Here is an 18,103-nt window from a genome sequence, read left to right as displayed (position 1 = left end):
CGTACTCCAGTACCTAATCACCAGTAAAGACACGTTACGGCAAATGGGGGTTGTTTTTAATTGAGTCCAAAAAGTGACGGCACCTTTTCCTCCTGATATCCTTTTGGTCTTGCGAAAGGTTTTTTTGAACCATTTTTGCGCAGATTTTTCATATCCCCAATTCATTGGTCAAAATCTGATAAATGAGTGTGAGTCAAATTCAACTCTTCCCAGATCATTCTGACTGTCAACCTGAATGCACAAGATTCTGTCAACATTTTCATTGGTTCTTGAAGATGAAGGCCTTCCGCTTCGTGGTTCATCTTCAATCGACTCTATTCCTTCTGAAAATGCCTTTAACCCCCAAAAAACCTGGGCTCTCAACAAAACACTATCTCTGTAGGCCTGCTGAAGTTTAGCAAGAGTTTCTGTTGCACTGTGCCCAAGTCTGAAGCAAAACCTGATGGCACACCGTTGCTCGAAATTGATAGCACTCCATTTTAGAACACAATAGTAAAAACTGTTTCCCATAAAAAAATCACAACACACAACCAAATGACTCAAGCGAGTTCAAACCTGTACTGAAGGTGGATCACAATTTGCCCTGCCGCCCCTCCAAGCCCAGTGTCTCCAGTGTTCTCAGATTGAACCCTATGTTGCCAGTCTCATTACTTGATTTACAGACCTTATATATAAATAAATATATACACATTAAACTCTTGATTATCCATACAAATGGATGCATGATGAAACACGAATAATCAAAAAAAATGGATGTCTGAAATATGCAGAATATATGAAAACTCTCCTTTTTCAATTCCATGTGATTAATATGAGTTTTTTTTAGCAATGGAAAGCACATTTTTTCCATATTCAGCCTTTTTATTTGGGCATAATTGTAGTTTAACATGAACACAGAAATCTCATAGTATGAATGGCAGGACGCATTTCCCTCACAAAAGTAAACCAACTAAGTAGCCAGGAAAAAACATATGACAGATGAAGGATGATTTTTCAAAAAGGATTGCTGATACAGATTCATATTCTTCATATGCTACCTATTAAAATAATGCAGTTTAGGTGAGAAATGACTTATTTGCTGAGAAATAAAACTAGTTTCAAAGCGTTTCATAATTTTTATGATTTTAATTTTATTAAAATGGCATGGTGCTGGGAAGAGAGTAGCACGGATTAACTACAAAGTTTACTTTGTACATAAATTCTTAGAGATCTTCTCTCCACCCTATCAAACAAAACCACCCCCAACCTACTCTCCAAATGCCCATCTGTAGCATTCTAAGGCTCAGCTAATCTTTCAAGTACTCTTTTAAATCCACAAGCCCATATTCTAAATCCACTCCAAAACCAAAAATCCCTCCAACTCCATGCAATTGTGCTAGATGCAAAACCTGCCCCAACCTTGTCACAAACTCCCTTCCGCAACATAATATACTCAAATGTCTCCTGTCCCTTCTGACTTCTTCCTGCATTCCAAAAAATGTCATCAATCTCCTACATTTTTAACTCTGGCCAGCGTTTTCTATTGGCCAATACACCACACCCCTTAATTCAAGGGTGGGCTGAAAAGTAATGCACACATGCTTGTAGAGTGCAAACAAATACAAATAGGGCAACAAGTACATTAAAGTGCAATTGTTAAGTTTCAAAATCATAAAATTATTTTTCAACATAGTCACCGTTAAGACCAACACATTTCTCCCAACGTGTGACAAGTGTTTTCATTCCGTCGCTGAAAAACTCTTCCGACTTTTCTCGAATCCAGAACTTGACAGCCACCTTCACGTCCAAGGTGTAATTATTACCCTTGAGGTGTCTCTTGAGTTGAGAGAGAGTCAGGGGAATAAGGAGGGTGAGGAATTGGTTCAAATTTCAGGTTTTACAGAGCCTCTCCAGTTGCGCATGAGGTGTGTGGACGAGCGTTGCCATGAAGAAGGATTATTGGCACCAGGCTGCCTTTAACACAAAAAAAGTTCTACCTTGGATATTCCAATATAGTTTGCGATATGCTTTTCAGTGATTCGCCGTTCATTTTGAATCAAATCTTCGATGATTTTGCATTGTTTATCATCTGTTGCAGTGATTGGATGTCTGCTGTATGTTTCATCAACAATTATGGCTTTTACAGGCTCAAAACCACAAAATTTTACTACCCATTGATTTACAGTGGACCTATCAACAGCATCATCACCATAAACAGCCTTTAAATGATGATGCATCTCAGTAGAAGTTACTTTTTCAGCAGTTCAAAATTTGATAACAGCATGCAGTTTAACTCACGTTGACATAGTACTGGAACACATCTCCATACTTCCGTTTCTTGAAATACACTGGATGAACACAACGACCTCCAACGTGCACATGGGCATTGAGGAGGAATGTTACTTCCACATGCCACGAGGAGTGCTTCTGAAGGTCATTTTGTTTGTGGTTTACAAGCATGTGTGCATTAGTTTGCAGCCTGCCCTCGTATTAGAGTGAACAACCACGGGGTCTCCTGTAACCCATCCTCCCTCCCAGTTCCCCAAGATGCAGCAACCCATGCGGAAAGTTTTGATTATGCTTACAATGAATCTAATAATTCCTCCCTCCCATCAGCAGCCAAACCATACCAGTGAAGGACCCTGGGATTAGTTTGCATCTAGCTATTGAAATCCTTCCAACATCCTGGATTTACAAATTCCCCTCAGCTAACACCATCTCCTGTTCTGTAAACACACAGCCGCCCATAACATATGCCCCTCTGTTTAACCACACCCCTCCAAATCTCTTCCCCTCATTTCCTAATCTTCTCATTAGTTACATCTTGTACTCTGTAGGAGGTGGTTGGAACCACTGAAATATATCAGTCTTCAGTGAGTTATTTTTAATTTTGTCAATCTTTTTTTAAAAACATTTCTTACTATGATCAATAAAATGTGTTAGCTAATTGAACGCCCCGTTTTTTTTACAATTTCTTTCATAAATCTTTTCGCAAAAATTTGTGCGTGAAGGAAGTACTGAAATATGTGCTTATTTATTGATTCAATCATAATTTATATTGTACAATTTATACTTGCATTTAAATTCGGCACTTACCATTTAGAGAGCATCTATCTGTCTTTGAGGTGAACGAGTGATAGGTGACCTTGAAGAAGTGACGGATCCGCTCAAAGAGAGTGAGCTGACAAGAAACTTGCCCACAGTGCAAAAAGATTTCCAAGATGAAGGGGAATATTTCTTCACATAAAGACACCTAAAGAAAAAGAAAACGTTTAAAAATCATACTATTACTGGTCACGATGCCATGGCTACCATATTTGCCAGAATTGCTTCAAATGTATTACACCCACCTTGAGAGAGCAAATTTTTATTAATTTCTCCAGATAAGATGAGACGGAGGTGAAGCAACGGAGGAGAGCTGTCACCAAAGCCACGATCCACTTGGAGTGGCTGCAATCACCAGAAGGAATCCATAAGCCATGAGTCTCAAAGAAGGCCATTTCATTGAACTCCAAAGGGGACAGGCAGATTTTGATGCTAAAATTTTTCTCCAAAATAGTGTAATCTTCTGCCAATTTAAGCTGGCAAGGCCATTCTCCACCTGAAAGCAAAAGTTATGTCGTTACAATTGAAACCAAAAACTGCATAGCTTAACTCTATGGCTATAGGATATGCATTAAACATATTTCCAGCAATAAAAATTCTTATGTTTAAATTGTTCATACCAAATAAGCTTAATTTGTCCAACATTTTCAAGTTACCAGTTACTATACCCTTCGGCATCACTGATTACCATTCTCAGATAATGATCATAATAACGAAAGTACAATAGGACCAACTGCTTAAATGAGTTTCAGTACATAAGGTTTGCTTTTAATCAACAGTAATTTTATATGCTATTCACTATTTCCTATGAATGAAAAGAGACAAGTGAATTAAGTAATGCATTGAGTGTTGTTGCAGTGAGTAGAGTATAAATGCCGACCTTCTACAGCTAACTTGCTCATTTATATTTTCTCTGATTTTACACATATTTCCTTTTTTTTCAACTTTTCCTTCAGTAGTAGTAGTTTTGAGGGGAGGCGACTGACAGCTAAGGTCATTTGCGCCATAAGGGATGGACAGGAAAGGATGAAGGGTGGAGAGAAACCCGGCGTCGGCATTAGCCTACTCTTTACGAAAGGTGCCAAGGGGTCCACAGTTTAACGTCCCATCCGACAGACGGTGTACTCACTCAAAGTGCCCTCCACAAAGCACCTCAAGTAGGGATCGAGATACCTCTGAAAAATATTCAACACCGCCGGGATTTGAACCCGCGCCCTCAGGGTGGGGAGCCAGTACATTAGCCCCCGCACCATCTCGATCCCCCTTTTCCTTCATAAACTGTACATATTCTCTAGTTGAATTCATTTTTTGTAGTACCAGATTCAGTATTAAGACTAATTTCATGACATTGTTTCCCCACTTGGACAATTGAGAAAAATGATGAGTGTAAATTATAAAGGTGATGTAGTGGAGGGGCTTGCATATTCCAATGGTCTACACAGGCATGCCCGGTACCCAGAAAGAGTAGAAGTAAAGTGAAAGAGTCCATGTAGCAACTGCACCTCAGTCCGATGCCTGGAAAATTATCTAATCCCAGTTATTTATCAGTTAAAAGAGACTCTGTCACATAAAAAAACAATTAAGGAAAATCACTAGACACCATTCCAATTACTTTTCCCATAACAATGATATCCCATATAAAATTTGTAAAATAATATCATAGCATAAATATGATAAATGGTAAACAAAGAATAATCAGGTAATTGCAGGACTTAGAATACCAGGATGGGAAACATGCCTAGCTGCTGAGCAGGCAAAACCTTCAAAGCAGCATTCAGCTTGGGGGAAGAGCTCATGATAAGGCATCTAGAAATGTGACTGCAAAGTGGAGGCCTTTACCGATGGTAACAATTCATCAGTGGGGGGATTGATATTCAAGTGGTGACCACCGGTCACTCGGGCTGGGGGTGGTTCAAAGGTGAACGTCAAATGAAGAAGGATGACTTTTACTCTGCATGAAACAGAATTAGGCCAGCAAGGGTAGACATAGAAAGAGAATATGACATAGATGAGGATAACTTAGGTTCGGGCTTATTCAACAGTGAGACAGAAAAGGCATTAAGGGATTGAAATCAAATACGGCTGAAGGGATAGACAGCAGTTTTGTGGAACTACTGAAGGTTTAAGGAAACGTTGGGAGGAAGAGTCTCTATGGACTACATATGGACATAGCATTTATGAGGAGGAATTCGGCATGTAGACTGCCAGATAATTTTTAGCTTCTATTCGAAAAAGGTAAAGGCTACTTCATATCAGGACTACAGAACAATAAATTTGATTTTGCACACAGCTTAAGTGGCTCTCAGGATCATCAACAAGCGGACAGAGAGCAGGGCACAGGGGGCTGATCAGGTTGGGTTCAGGAAAGCGAGAGGCACACGCGATCCCATGGCAGTAATGAGGTTCCTAATAGAAAGGAACATACAATTTAATCAGGAAGTATTTGTCTATTTCATGGATTTCAAAAATGCATTTGATACAGTGAATTGGGAAAATGACTCATCTGCAACCTGAACATGACACAGACAATGCAGGCGCGAGTGGTGGACAGCAAATCTGGATGGGCAGTGCTGGGAAGAGGAGTGAAGCAGGGTTGCCAATCACCACATCCGCGGTTCACTCTGTGTGTAAAGGACATGGTAAAAGACGCACGGGATGAACTGGAGGCAGGAATGTAAATCACTAGGGCATTCATAAAATCAGTTAGATTTGCTGATGACCAAGCTTTAGTTTTTCAGTCGCCCAAAGGGTTACAAACTGCTGAGTGCATTGAAAAGCCAGTGCAGTAGACATGGGATGTGTTTGATTGGAAGTATTATGGATCAAAGTGGTCAAAGTAGTATGGACATAAGAAGGAGAATTGCATTCGGCAAATTAGCTTTCACAAGAAGGAGGGAGTTTTCGACAGGGTCTTTGAGTAAGGATGTTAAGAAAAAGTTTGTCAAAACCTTGATATGGAGCATGATTTTGTATGGCATGGAAACATGGTCACTGAATGCAGGATGATATAAGTAGATTATAGGCTTTTGGAATGCGGGTGTAGAGAAGGATTGATGTGCACACATTTAATCATAGTCAAGAGAAAAATAAAAAGATTTATCCAAACAAAAACAACACTTCTATAATTTGGTGTACATTTTTTCCCTATTATACAGACAAATTTCCATCGGTTAAAGAAATAAATCTGTCTCATTAAAAAAGGTGGGAGGTTTGAAAGTAAATTCCTTTTATTTCTACCCAATACCCATATAATTGGGTGCCACAATACTTCCCTTGGGGTGAAAATAAAATTCAGTTCTATACATTTAAAAAAAAAACCTTGCCTTTTCTCTTCAAGAATCAAGGAGCCCTTAACCTAATTCCTCCAGCACACGGGACATGCTTACAACATTCAACTGATACCATGGAGAGTGACAGGTTACTTACGTAACGTGGCCTGGCCTTCCTTGGAATTTATGATAGCCATGAGGGCAGTAGATGTCACCTCTACCACCTCCATGCTTGGATCGAGGAGATACATTGGGAGCAACTCCAGGCATTTTAGGGTCAACTTGTGGAGCTGATTCTTGTGCAAGCTCCTTGCTGTAGATACAGTTATCTCTGGAACCAGGACAGGTGCTCTGAGGTAACCTGGCCCCAGTTCAGCTAGGCACTTAGCTGCTTCCGTTCTTATCTGCCAGGTGAGAATAAAATGACCAAATTGATCCTGCTAAAAATTCTACTAAGCCTTCTTCCAATATTACTTTCTGCAAGGGACGAACTGTAACACTTAATCTAATTTATTCCTTGTTACCATGGAATAAGTTAGGGAGTACAGCTTCAATAATACGAGGGTATTGATAAACTCGATGGTTTCAGGCTTCACTTTGTGGAAATCCATTCTAATAAATCAAAAGAGAGATGGTACTTTTTTCCACACTTTATTTTACAAGTCGACCGGTTTCGTCGCATAGGCGACATCATCAGGTCTGTCAGGCCTGATGATGTCGCCTATGCGACGAAACCGGTCGACTTGTAAAATAAAGTGTGGAAAAAAGTACCATCTCTCTTTTGATTTATTAATACGAGGGTAGGCTAAAAGTGATGCACACACGCTTGTAGAGTGCAAACAAAAAAAATAGCAAGATCGGGCAAAAAGTAGGGTACAATTCTTAAGTTTCAAAATCATACGTTTATTTTTGCATTGCGTTCATCCAGTGTATTTCGAGAAGCCAAAGTATGGAGCCGTATTCCAGTACTATGCCAACGCAAGTCAAACAGTATGCTGTAATCACATTTTTAACTACTAAAAAATTGACTCCTACTGTGATTCATCATTGCTTAAAGACTGTTTATGGTGACGATGCTGTTGACAGGTCAACTGCAAATCGATGGTAGCTGCGAGCCTGGAAAAGCAATAATTGTTGATGAAACTTCTTTTGACTGTATTTGGGATGCTCACCGAGTTTATGGGACTGATTTTCTGGAACGAGGGGCAACAGTAAATTCATCTCAGTACATACAGAATCTAAAACACCTCTGACGTCGAGGGTTTTGTGTTAAAGGCAGCCTGGCACCAATAATCTTGCAACATGACAACGCTCATCCACACCTTGCGCACAACTGGAGAGGCTCTGTGAAACATGAAATTTGAACCGATTCCACACCCTCCTTATTCCTCTGATCTTACGCCTTGCAATTTTTATATTTTCCTCAACTCAAGAGACACCTCAAGGGTAATCATTACACCTCAAACAATGAGGTGATGGCAGCTGTCAAGTCCTGGATTCGAGAAAAGTCAGAAGAGTTTCTCAGTGACGGAATGAACAAACTTGTTATACATAGGGAGCAATGTGTTAGCCTTAACGGTGACTATGTTGAAAAATAAACATATGATTTTGAAACTTAAGATTTGTACTTCAATGTACTTTTTGTCTGATCTTGCTATTTGTTTTTCTCAGGCTCTGCAAGCATGTGTGCATTACTTTTCAGCCTACCCTAGTACCAATAATTATACTGTAAAAGTACTGCAATCTGGTACCGAGAAGGATTATTTAAATTTCTGGTGGAAAATTTGAATTTGAAGCCTGTAGTATGCATTACGACTTTATTGGGGCAAGATTAAGAGACACAGTCCCTTCTTCATCCCAGCCCTTATGCATCACAATAATTATAATCACAAACATCCATTCCCTAAGCGGAAGAAAATCTACCTGAGCGGGACTCGCAACCTCTGGATTGGCAGGTGAGGGCGTTACCCCACCACCATGATGTATGCGCCTTTTCAAAAAGATCCCACCATTCATAACGGATGAAACTGCTAGCCTTTGAAGGTACTTCTCTCTCTAGTCTCCAATGTTAATATTGATAAAAATTGATGAAGATTTTGAACTTTAATTGTGTTAAACATCAACGAGGGATAAATAAAACACCTTCATATAGAAAACAAACAGGCTCATCACCTGATAGTTAAGAACTTTTAACAAGCATAGGATTCATCATGAAATGGCACACCGCAAAATGAACTTACAGTATATGAAACAAATAAATAAATACATAAAGTGTTTCAAGCATTAGGAATAGTAAATTCTATATTCTTCCCCCTGAGATTACATCAGAATCACCAAATCAGATTACTCTAGAAGAACAAATGCTCAAACTTTGTCAACATCACCTTATCATCAGAAGTATTATAAATACCAAGAAAAATATAAACAATCAAGTTGAAAATTGACACACAATAGTAATTAGATGAAAATATACAGGGTGCGGTGGGTGCAGCCAGACAAAATCCAATTTCAAATTCCTACCATTTTAACCCCGTGTAGAGGTCACTATTGAAGCCCAAATAAGCTTGACATATGTACAGGGTGCAGCACTTAAATCCAGACAATTTTCAATTAAAATTTCCCTCCATACCCTAGTCCCACTAGAGGTTGCCATTGGCATTCTTGAAAGCTATAGGAATCTAGGAAACAGTCATGACCTCAAATTGGCCAAGATGTTACCTACAAGTGCAGAGAACAATCAAAGAGGCGATATTATCAAAAGTGGTCGCACTGGGTATTATATTTCACAATAGTTTGATTCTTCGGGTACCCCGGATCAACTGTTACAATATTTTGGCTAAGTATAATGCTTTGGAGAAGTCTGGGGGAGGTTTTGCTGACCCTGCGAGGAAATCTCATTCAAGGAAACGCGTGCTTGTCTGAATTTAAGCGCCACACCCTGTCCGTAGGTCTGCATGCTGAAAACTGGGTGGCCTACCATCACCTGTCACTTATGTAATTTAGTAGCATTGGTAAATTCCCAGTGGTAAAATAGGATGAAAATTCAAAATAGGGAAAATTGATTGATACAGTTGCAATAGCACATAGTAGAGCCTGTAGTATACCACCTAATTGAGTGCTCTTGGGATGGAGTAAATCTAAGTTCTGGACCACCTAATATTTAAGATTATAAAACTAAGGGCACAGTGTGGTTAAAGTACAGGTTTGAACACAAAAATCCAAAGATATTTCATTCATAACAAAATCTGTCAAAACTTCAGAGTTCATGGATGAAAGGTTACCCTATGCACGGTAAATACAATACACACATAATGGTACAAAAATTAACACTTTTGAAGCCTTTCATAAATTCAGTTATTTAACGACCAACATCTTCACAAGACATACCTTCTTTCTAACCATCTCCAAACAAAATAATGTAATCTAAGGTTTAATATCCTGAAAATTGTAATGCCAAAATGAAATTCACGACTAAATGAATTTTTTGTTCCAGTTTTCAAAATTCACAACAAATTAATGATTAAAATATAAATTTCCACCTTGAATAAGACTTAGGCAGAGATGATTCTTTAATTACATGCATTTATAGGGAATCTTTCATTCCCATTCCACCTGCAACGTGTTCACTGTGGACATGCATGCAAGACTGCAACCAGAAGCCAACGTACCACTTGGTCTGAAGTAGTGCAGAGCTTGGCTAAGAGACAAATGGTCCGGTGGAGAACACTTCCACTGTATTTCTCAAAGGAATCACTCTTCTCTTCAATTTCATCATAAAGATATCTTAATTCTGCTTTCTTCTCTTTCAGCTGAAATATTAATTAGAGAAAAAATTAGAAAATCAGCCCTCATCTCTTGATGACCCATGACTTAATTTTCCAAAGCTGTTGTTATTTATTAGCTGTAAAGAAGGCTGTGCTAATGAGAGAAATTGGGAGGTTTTCTCCATAAAAAATATTATGTTATAGACTATTGATAATATAATGTTGAAGACTATTAAAAGATGTTACTACCTTGCAGGTGAGCAGTTTTTGGAACCATTTAGAGCCATATGCATACCGGTAGACATGTCACATAATCAGGGCCAATTGGAACCATTGTCATTATTTAAAGCTGTTTTTGGCATTTCGGTTCTTCTGCAGTCGCTCAATTTTGTTTTTTCAAGGTTTTTCTATACCTACGATCTCCATTTCAACCATGGGGATGTCCCAATCATGCAACACGAAGAGCATCACAAAGAAATGCTCACATTTTAACACTCAAATGAATTCATAATGCTCCTTGAACCAAAATTTTATTGTTCTTTCTTCGTGATCTACATTAATTTTAAAACTCCAAACAAGTATTTTGAACTGAAGAGAAGAAAGAAGTCTTAAAAGAATAGTAACCCGCATGGAGACTGGTACAACCTCCAAGAAGAAAAAAATCAAGGATAGTCTGCAATCATAGCCAGTTTCCTAGAAAGACAAGCCACAACAACTAGTTGCCAGTCTCAAGCATGGGTTAACAAAAAGGCTGACAGAAAAAGGAAGTATGGTTTACAAACAAAGAAGGAAGGTCATCTCTAAATAGCACTAAGGAATGGCATGCTGGAGTCATGCTATTTACGCAGCAAAATCAATAGCAGGGGAAGAAGTAGCTGGGACATAGCAAGCACAACTATAATTATTATTGATAATCTACAGGTCAAGGTAAGTTTTGAAAGGACACAAGCTACTGAATGGTACAGAATCATTTCCCTCATCTCGCACAACAAAAAACAACTTGGCATCAAACATTACAATAAGCTCCTCATCAATTCAGAATACTTCCTTCCTCCCTTCATCCCATCCAACACCCCTATCCTATCCCAACTCCTTCCTCACTAGCCTAACACTCTCCCCTCCATTACAGTCTTCAACATCCCTCTCCCAATCCAAACACTCTGTATCCATCTTTCCTCCCAGCTTTGTACATATTTCTCCCAAAGAACTCCTCTCCTCGCCCACCCTACCGAGCACTTCTTTGCTTGCTTCCTTTCTGTCCACTTCATCTTTTCCATCCTTCTCCACACCCACATTTCAAAAGCCTCCAATCTACATCTAGTTGATTTATTATAGATAGCAAAATTTTTAGGGAGAGAGTTATTGTTTTCCCAGAGTATTACTATGGTGCACATAATATATATAAGCACAGTAAGGGTAGAAGCATAAGAGTGTCAAATATGTGTTCAAACGGTGAGTGAAGAGATTTTCCAGCAAGAAATCTGAGAACTTTTTGGTACCTTGAAAATTATTAGAGCATATCCAGAGGTACATCATAAAGGAATATAAGTTATTTGATCATAATACATAGTATTTAGCACATCTTGATTAATGATTCGTTTTAAACATCTGAACATCAAGCAATATTTATACAGTTTATTGGCTAAATGATTAGCATGTGTCTCCTGATCAAAACTGACATCTACAAATAAACCCAGTAATTTTGTGACAAAATAATACATTTTCAACATCGCAACTAAAGAGGCGTTCTTCTTCATGCAAGGGATTTGATCTGTAATTTAACCTTTAAGTATTTAATCAAGTTTACACTATCTATGCCAGTATTCCTGATACAGTAGGTGTTGGAGAGAGAGTTGTTCTTATAAAAAATGCATCATTACAAGCTTTTTTAAGTTTAATTTTAATTGCAAAGTGTTGCACCAATGTTTGCATGGCACTAAGGCCATATGCTAAAGCTATCTTATCCTCAGGATTATGGATATCTCAATAATCCACTGCATCATCGGTATATAAACGTATCTCACTAATAATGATAACATTAATATCATCAACATGAAGGATTAAAAAGGGTCCAATGACACTTCCATGGGGAACACCAGAATGACTTCCACTGCATTAGAGCTAACTCCATCCAAGACTACTCTCTGTACCCAACCATTCGAAAAGTCTTCATTCCAGTTCAGGGTGTTTTAATATATGCCATAGGCTTCTAGCTTAGAGAAGTTTACTATGAGCTACTTTGTCAAGAGCCTTTTCAAAATCTTGAAAAACTGCATCAACTAGAACATCACTTTCTCCCTAAACAAACATACAGGGTTCGTCCGTAAAATAAGTGTACTGACTTCTGGGCTGGGCGCGCCACTCCAGGCGCGCCCAGCACCGCTCTGATGGGCTGCGATTGGAGGGGGGTATGTTGGCAAGCGACGCTGAAAAAGGCAGTCGGCTCTGAGCTGTGGTGTAGTGAGGAGCTCTGTTAACGCGAACCTCCACGCTCGACCCACGTCACGGAACGCGATGCCGAAGTTTTTGGAGCAGCGTTATTCCATCAAATTTGCGGTAAAGCTTGGGAAATCGTCTACCGAAACTGTCGGTATGATTAACCAGGCTTACGGGGAGTCAGCCATGTACAGAAACATGATCTTTCGGTGGCACAAGATGTTCGTGGAGAGCAGAGAAGAGGTCGACGATGAGTCTTCGAGAGGTTCCCGATGATGCCTTCGCGGGAGCGTTCCAGGAATGGGAACGCCGCTGGAACAAGTGTATCGACTCACAAGGGTCCTATTTTGAGGAATATTAGCTTAAGATATGTAAAAGTGTAATAAATTTTTTTTCCTGAGCTCAGTACACTTATTTTCCGGACGAACCCTGTATCACGAACAAAAAGTACAAGTTGCATCTCGCAGGATTTCCTTTCAGAAACGGTGCTAGTTTTTCATCGCTAATTCTTGACTATCAAGGTGTCTCACTAGCAATTGTATGTTCCACGACCTTGCATGATGTGGATATGAGAGAAATATGTCTGCAATTGCTCCGTTCCTCCTCATCTCCATTTTTTAATATTGATGCTACATAAGCTGTTTTCCAGCCCCTGGGAACCTTGTGATCTACAAGGGACTTCTTCAATATGATTCCTAGATGTAGTACGATTGCCACAGCTTATGACTGTAGATGTAATTTAATTATGCAGAGCTAATTTGCTTTAATTCAGTATCCACCAACAAAGAATATACAAATGAAATAATGAAGTCCGACAACGACATGTTTGTTCTTCCTAATGACAATGAAAGGATTAGCATATGATCAAAAGTGGCCCTGAGTACGCATATTGACTTCTCCAAAGAGTTTTACTCACCATGGATTGGACATGCTGAAGCATTTCAATGCGAGTGAACCCAAATATATTATGTGCCTCTAAGAAATCCACAAGATTCTCCCTCAGAGAAGTTCTCAATCTGCCACATCCAATTCTATTTAATAGCACATTTAAATTTTGAAATTTTTCGGAACTGGGAAAAGGAACAAGATAATACAGGTCTTCCTTAAGGCTTTCTGTATTAAGTAGAGACTCAATTAGCTTCAGCACATCCTCTTCTAAATGCTTCATGCAGCCATCATTAATCAGATCAACAAGAGTGTACACAATTGGGACTAACACTACTTGTAGACCTTTTAGTGGTGGAACAAAATATCTGAAATGACAAAAACACCATGTTAATAGGGGCGCAGTCCAAATAAAAGTAAATCTAGAATTTTGATTTCGTACAACGTAACAGGACAAAAAATTGGATTTTTTCCACGTCCAAATACATCAGTATCAAAGATATTATGCTCTTAACTGATATGTGCATAAAAACCATTCCAGGTTTCATATCTTTTCTCATCCTTTCGAGCAGAGGCATTATAATATGGGAATTGCATAGGAGAGAAAACATTTGGCTGGAGAGTGACTAATATTTGTTCAAAATATTTTTAATTGGCCTTTCATGTGAGTTTGAAACTTGTTGAGCACCTCTGCTACAAGGGGGTGTAGGAACACGAACACAGTAACGGAGAATGGCAAGAGCTCTAGGACAAGACTGTTGTTTCCATCTAAATGCATGCAAAGCTAAGCATATGACTTCAGCCAAACTTTCACAGGAATTCTGAGTGGGGGGTGGACAGGGGATCCCAGAAGGAATGGCAGACTATACCCCTTGATAAATTACAAAAAAGATGGCAGCAGTTCAACCCTATAATGCTCAAGATAATAAATGGGGCTTATTTTTTCTAAAAGTAGTGACTGAAGGAAACTCAGTGGAAACCCAGAAGAAATACAGAATGAAATAAATTGTATAGATCTACAATTAAACAGCAACAACTGAATAAATATCCTAGAGCCTGTGTAAAGTGGAATTAACTAAGTGTAAATTAACCTGTATTAAGTACCAGTGTAAACTTGTGGAACTAACGAAGCTGTATTTTTCTTTCTGTAATGGATATATTTCACAAAGTCAAGCCTGAAACTACGAAGTTTATCAGGGACCCAGTTGAAAACCATTGTAGTTTTCTACATTTCATCCGTGTCTCATTTAATTCGACAGATTCAAGCTTAAATTAATTAATAAAATAATGGATGAATTAAAAAAATTGAATATATATTTTCAAATAATCAAATTCAAATATATATTATCAGTTATTTAATTTTCTAAAGATTTTTAACCCACATTCATCAACAATATACAATGAATGCACTCGTATTTCTTGGGCTGAATCCCAAGGTTTGCCAGGATACACTCAAATCCTTGCCCATCATGTTACATGAGATAATTGAGTTGGCTTTGCTTGGCTAGTCAATGGTGTTTTAATGAGACACCATTACTCTAATGGCCACCCAAATGGGATCGGACACCTATACAGCCGCCTCACTGAGGAACCGATAGAGCTTAACTTCATTTGTTACTAAATGCTATGCATTCAAATTCTGGATTCTCTGAGGAGAGTAAAAATTATGGCAATAATAATACATAGATTTCCTTTGTCAACTGTAGCTTTCTTCACCATGACTCTTGCTTATGTGCAGCCAATATTTGGTGTAATAGCTAATTAACTATAAGGGTTTTCCTTTCATATGAATGGTTACCCCACGAGGGATACTGAGAAAATTACTATTTATAGCAAACTGAGCAAATAATGTGATTATATGTAACTGAAATAGGTCTTGTTGCATTGAAAAATTACTATCCACACTATTATAATCACTAATACTAGTCAAGGAATCAATGAGCTAAGGCATCATTTCCAATTTCCCATTAAATGCCTCCATATTGCAAAAGAGAATACTTACTCGATTAGATCCTTACGGAGGTATATAAATGCAAGAGCGCACACAGTGTCGTTCTCTGCACTGCACCACCTCTTTATGACTCTGAATAAGGAAAAGGAAGTATCCCGAACAATCCCTTTGACCAGTTTCCTCATGCACATTTTCTCCTTTGCCTCTTGCACCCCTGCCACATAATCCATCACATACTCCACATAAAACTGAAATGCCACAAGAGCTGTGGTGGCAACGCATGGTGTGGAAGCATTGATGACATCATTTGCAAGCCGGAGTAGAGCATAACGCAAGTGGCTGGGGGATTCCCTTATGATGTAATCCATGTACTTGACTCCTTTTGACTCCTTGTTCCAATAAAATAAATAATCAAACAATTTCTCCACCATTTCATTTGTATACCGGTGGGAACTTCTTTCGGGGTAGCAGAGTTTGCTGTCACAATTGAGCAACGTGCTGTCCTCCGTTACCACAGCTATTTTCTCCTCATCATGGAACAATTTGCATACAACATACAAGATTGAATTAGATGTTGAAAGAGCTTGATACAGATTTAAGTCTGGATGGACTTTTACCATCTGATCGATGACTGACTGAGCTGTTTGCCGCCCAACTGCCACCTCATCCTCATTTCCGCTGCATAAATATTGACTCATAGAGAGAGCCAATAAGAGGGCAGAGTGCTCCTGGAATATAACATTTAACAAATATCACTTCCTTCCTTCACTTTTCCAATTACATGGTCTATATCATAAACACAAACTTACCTTAAACACTTCAGAAATATTCTTTTCTATGATATGACAAAACTCATCCAGTGATTCATGGTTAGCCATCCACAAAGTGGTAAAAATAACACCCGCATTCTCCAAGTAGAAATCTTTGATGCAGTTGTAGGCTCCCCAATATGGGAATACCTGAGAGTGGAAACAAAAAAATTAAATTAACGAAAGTCTTAGAGAAATCTCGCAATTATTTAGTTTTTAATTTAAATAAGGATGAAAAGTTTAACCCTAGAACAGTAATGGGGGTAAAAAAACCCAGAGCGGTTGAAATCTCATGCCAAACAAAAACATTTTCCTCTCCAACGATAAACTTTGAAAAAATAATCTTTGTGCTACGTCATTCTAAATTAAAAAATGAGCCCCCATAGGACTCTCATAGTCATAATGGGTGTGAGATACAAATTTTTGAAAATTTTTACCGGAATAGGGTGAAAAAAATAGCATTAACATTCTAGAGTTAATTTGTTCACTCTAATTTGCTCAAATTCAACTTTGTTTTTTTGCTCTTTTAAACTCTTAATTCCTTCTTCATTGCGCCTAAAGAATTTTCACTGCACCTATGGTACTGTCCATCTTCATTATCAAACACAATACTACAGAAATGAAATGATTACTCCCATTCTCCAACCCGAAAGCAAACCAAACTTTATATTCTATGTCACCACATTCATATATCCACCCCTTTCACTGATATTTCCCTCTTAAGCTTTCTAAGCCACCTAGATACTAGTTAACAGGCAGGTCTGCCCATAAAGTATTAATGCAATTTTATGATTTGCAATTATTTGCAAATTTTGAGCATCACTAGCAATGAGAAATCAATATTGGTGCAATATTTGATGTGGGAGTATTACTATTACTGATTAAGAAAAATTTTATTGCAATAAAAAGTACCATAGAGATTACTCATTGCCAGGGGGGTGAGAAGTCTTGTTTTCTGCTAATTTTGAAGTTACTTAATTAAAATTATACCAAATTGAGTCTTATCAAAAATGTTCATTTTTAACATTGCAAAATGGTTGCATATACAGTTACATGTTCCAACATTTGCATGCAATGCATAAACACAGCAATAAAGAATTAATTATTTTCCTAGTGTTTTCAAACAATTTCAAAGATAGAAGAAGCTGAATCATGACTAGGATGTCTCAAGATTAGTGTCCACAAATCCCTCTTTGATATCAGCTCAAAAGATCATGTATCTATTAATCAATTATATAATGCCTATCACTAAAATGCATTCACTCCATAGGTACTTCCAAACATGCATTTTATAGTAATGATTAGCTAATTCATTTGGATGAAACACTAAACTATATTTTGTAAATGAATGTTTCAATTATGCATTTTATTAAAGATACTAATGAAATTAAGAATACAAAGTAACTTTCCACTGTTCTTTATTAGCGTACAACCGGTTTCAACGCTCAAGCGTCATCATCAGGTCTAAAAAGATACTAAAATGGTCTAAAAAGATACTAACTAATCAGGTCTCAAATATACTAAATTGATTTTGAGATAGCTGTATCAAGGTTAGATTAAAGTCAATGAACTCTTGAATACAGACTAATAATCAGAATACAGAAGAGACTATACAGGTATCTCATGTGCCTGTATCTCATCTAAAGTATGTTTTCTAATGGTACATACTTCATTCAAGTGATAATTATTGTTAAATTGGTGAAGTTTTCATCTGTTTCCCATAAATTATTTCATTAAGTCAACATTTACAAAATGGGAAAAATGGTCATGAGTAATCTTACTTTGAAAGAGAAAGATAAAAAAACAGGTCTTAGTGTTCACATTTACTATAACCTGAATGACTAATACAAGCAATCTCATTCATTGCGTATCAACCAATCCATCGTCAGAAACAATTACCTTCAT

General features: G+C 38.0%; 1 protein-coding gene across 1 annotated transcript in view; it reads right to left on the bottom strand.

Moving 5' to 3' along the window:
* Window positions 1–18,103, bottom strand: part of LOC139685621 (serine-protein kinase ATM-like) — a 56,548-nt gene extending 38,445 nt beyond the window's left edge. The window contains exons 1-7 of the mRNA XM_071582560.1: window positions 18,098–18,103; window positions 16,199–16,348; window positions 16,007–16,117; window positions 10,022–10,162; window positions 6,511–6,757; window positions 3,330–3,580; window positions 3,076–3,232 (exon numbers count right to left, since the gene is read on the bottom strand). Coding sequence (XP_071438661.1) covers window positions 3,076–3,232; window positions 3,330–3,580; window positions 6,511–6,757; window positions 10,022–10,162; window positions 16,007–16,117; window positions 16,199–16,348; window positions 18,098–18,103 — 1,063 coding nt within the window. The remainder of the gene's footprint in view (window positions 1–3,075; window positions 3,233–3,329; window positions 3,581–6,510; window positions 6,758–10,021; window positions 10,163–16,006; window positions 16,118–16,198; window positions 16,349–18,097) is intronic.

The sequence above is a fragment of the Hetaerina americana genome, unplaced genomic scaffold (assembly GCF_022747635.1).
Source record: "Hetaerina americana unplaced genomic scaffold, ioHetAmer1.1.p SCAF_119, whole genome shotgun sequence".
Classification (NCBI taxonomy): Eukaryota; Metazoa; Arthropoda; class Insecta; order Odonata; family Calopterygidae; genus Hetaerina; species Hetaerina americana.
Note: the sequence above shows the minus strand (reverse complement) of the source record. Positions and strands in the feature narration are given on the sequence as shown.